This window comes from Sinocyclocheilus grahami, unplaced genomic scaffold (genome assembly GCF_001515645.1).
Source record: "Sinocyclocheilus grahami isolate Dianchi unplaced genomic scaffold, SAMN03320097.WGS_v1.1 scaffold48024.1, whole genome shotgun sequence".
Classification (NCBI taxonomy): Eukaryota; Metazoa; Chordata; class Actinopteri; order Cypriniformes; family Cyprinidae; genus Sinocyclocheilus; species Sinocyclocheilus grahami.
The window spans coordinates 1-1,015 of record NW_015525482.1 but is presented as its reverse complement, the minus strand read 5'-3'; the positions used below and the strand labels follow the sequence as shown (position 1 = coordinate 1,015).

Here is a 1,015-nt window from a genome sequence, read left to right as displayed (position 1 = left end):
GAGTCATTTCAATTAGAAGATACTGTACAGCTTCATCTCAAAGCATCACAATGTTAATGACGCATCCTCAGACGTGTAACTGTTTTAATAAATGCAGCACTTTGATGCTGACTTAGAAATACAAAAGAGCTCTGAGACACTCATGATGAAGGGAAGGAGATGGTCAGGTGATGGTGAAGTGAAGAGCAAAGCAGAGCGAGGACACGTTACCCTGAGGTCCCTGTTACCTTGACGTGTATCTGATTACGAAGCACAGCTGCCCGCAGGATCATGGCTTTCGCTCGTCTCTGGAACTCTTTGCCCATCTGTAGAGACTTCTCAAAGGTTGTGCTTCTCTGATCCACGTCCCTGGCATACAGGATCTACAAACACAGTTTTCAATTCACCGATGAAACATTTTAATGCATAATCTTGACCAAAGATGTGTGTTATTCAAGGTAAGGAGCTCAATGACCAAGCAAGAGAAATGTGGATTATAAATATAATTCAAGGTATTGATACAAAAATCAGCTAAAATTATTTTAGCTTAGCAACAAGAAAAGGGAAGAGAAAATGAGAGAGTGCAGCCCTGCCTTGCTGTGGGAGTCGATACGAGCATTGATCAGGCCCTCCAGGATCAGCTGGGTCAGTTCATCCTCCAGAGCTGCCACTGTGGTATTAAAGGCCATGGCCATTTTGTTCATGTCTGCTGAAACATAGGGGCTAAAGTACTGCCCGTGGGAATTAAAAGACAAAAGTTAATCAATTGGTCATGTAAATGCAACTACGCTAATACTTTAGGAGCCAATATTATCTCATGGTCATTACACTTTCAACTTTCAGCATTCCATATCAATATAACTATGTCAAGCAAGGCTGAAAAATGCATGACCTGATGTACATAGATCATGTGCATGTGTCAATATGCCTTACAAATATATACATCCAGTTTTGAGCACATATTGAACGTCGCTGTTGTGAATTCTACATATTTAAAGGGATAGTTCACCCAAAAATTCAAATTCTGTCATCATTT

General features: G+C 40.6%; 1 protein-coding gene across 1 annotated transcript; it reads right to left on the bottom strand.

Moving 5' to 3' along the window:
• Window positions 1–43: 43 nt before the first annotated feature.
• On the bottom strand, window positions 44–731 carry LOC107580860 (COP9 signalosome complex subunit 1-like). Its single transcript, XM_016266488.1, has 2 exons — window positions 573–731; window positions 44–362 (listed from the first exon to the last, which is right to left on the bottom strand). The coding sequence occupies exons 1-2, from the start codon at window positions 681–683 to the stop codon at window positions 207–209; spliced, it is 267 nt and encodes an 88-aa protein (XP_016121974.1). The 5' UTR covers window positions 684–731; the 3' UTR covers window positions 44–206.
• Window positions 732–1,015: the final 284 nt, after the last annotated feature.

What these genes read in the sequence shown, in the direction of transcription:
- LOC107580860 (XM_016266488.1), bottom strand. Translation starts at nt 683, where the DNA reads ATGAACAAAATGGCCATGGCCTTTAATACCACAGTGGCAGCTCTGGAG. An exon ending in GTATCGACTCCCACAGCAAG is followed by an intron (nt 363 to 572) that starts GCAGGGCTGCAC and finishes CTGTGTTTGTAG; the next exon opens with ATCCTGTATGCCAGGGACGT.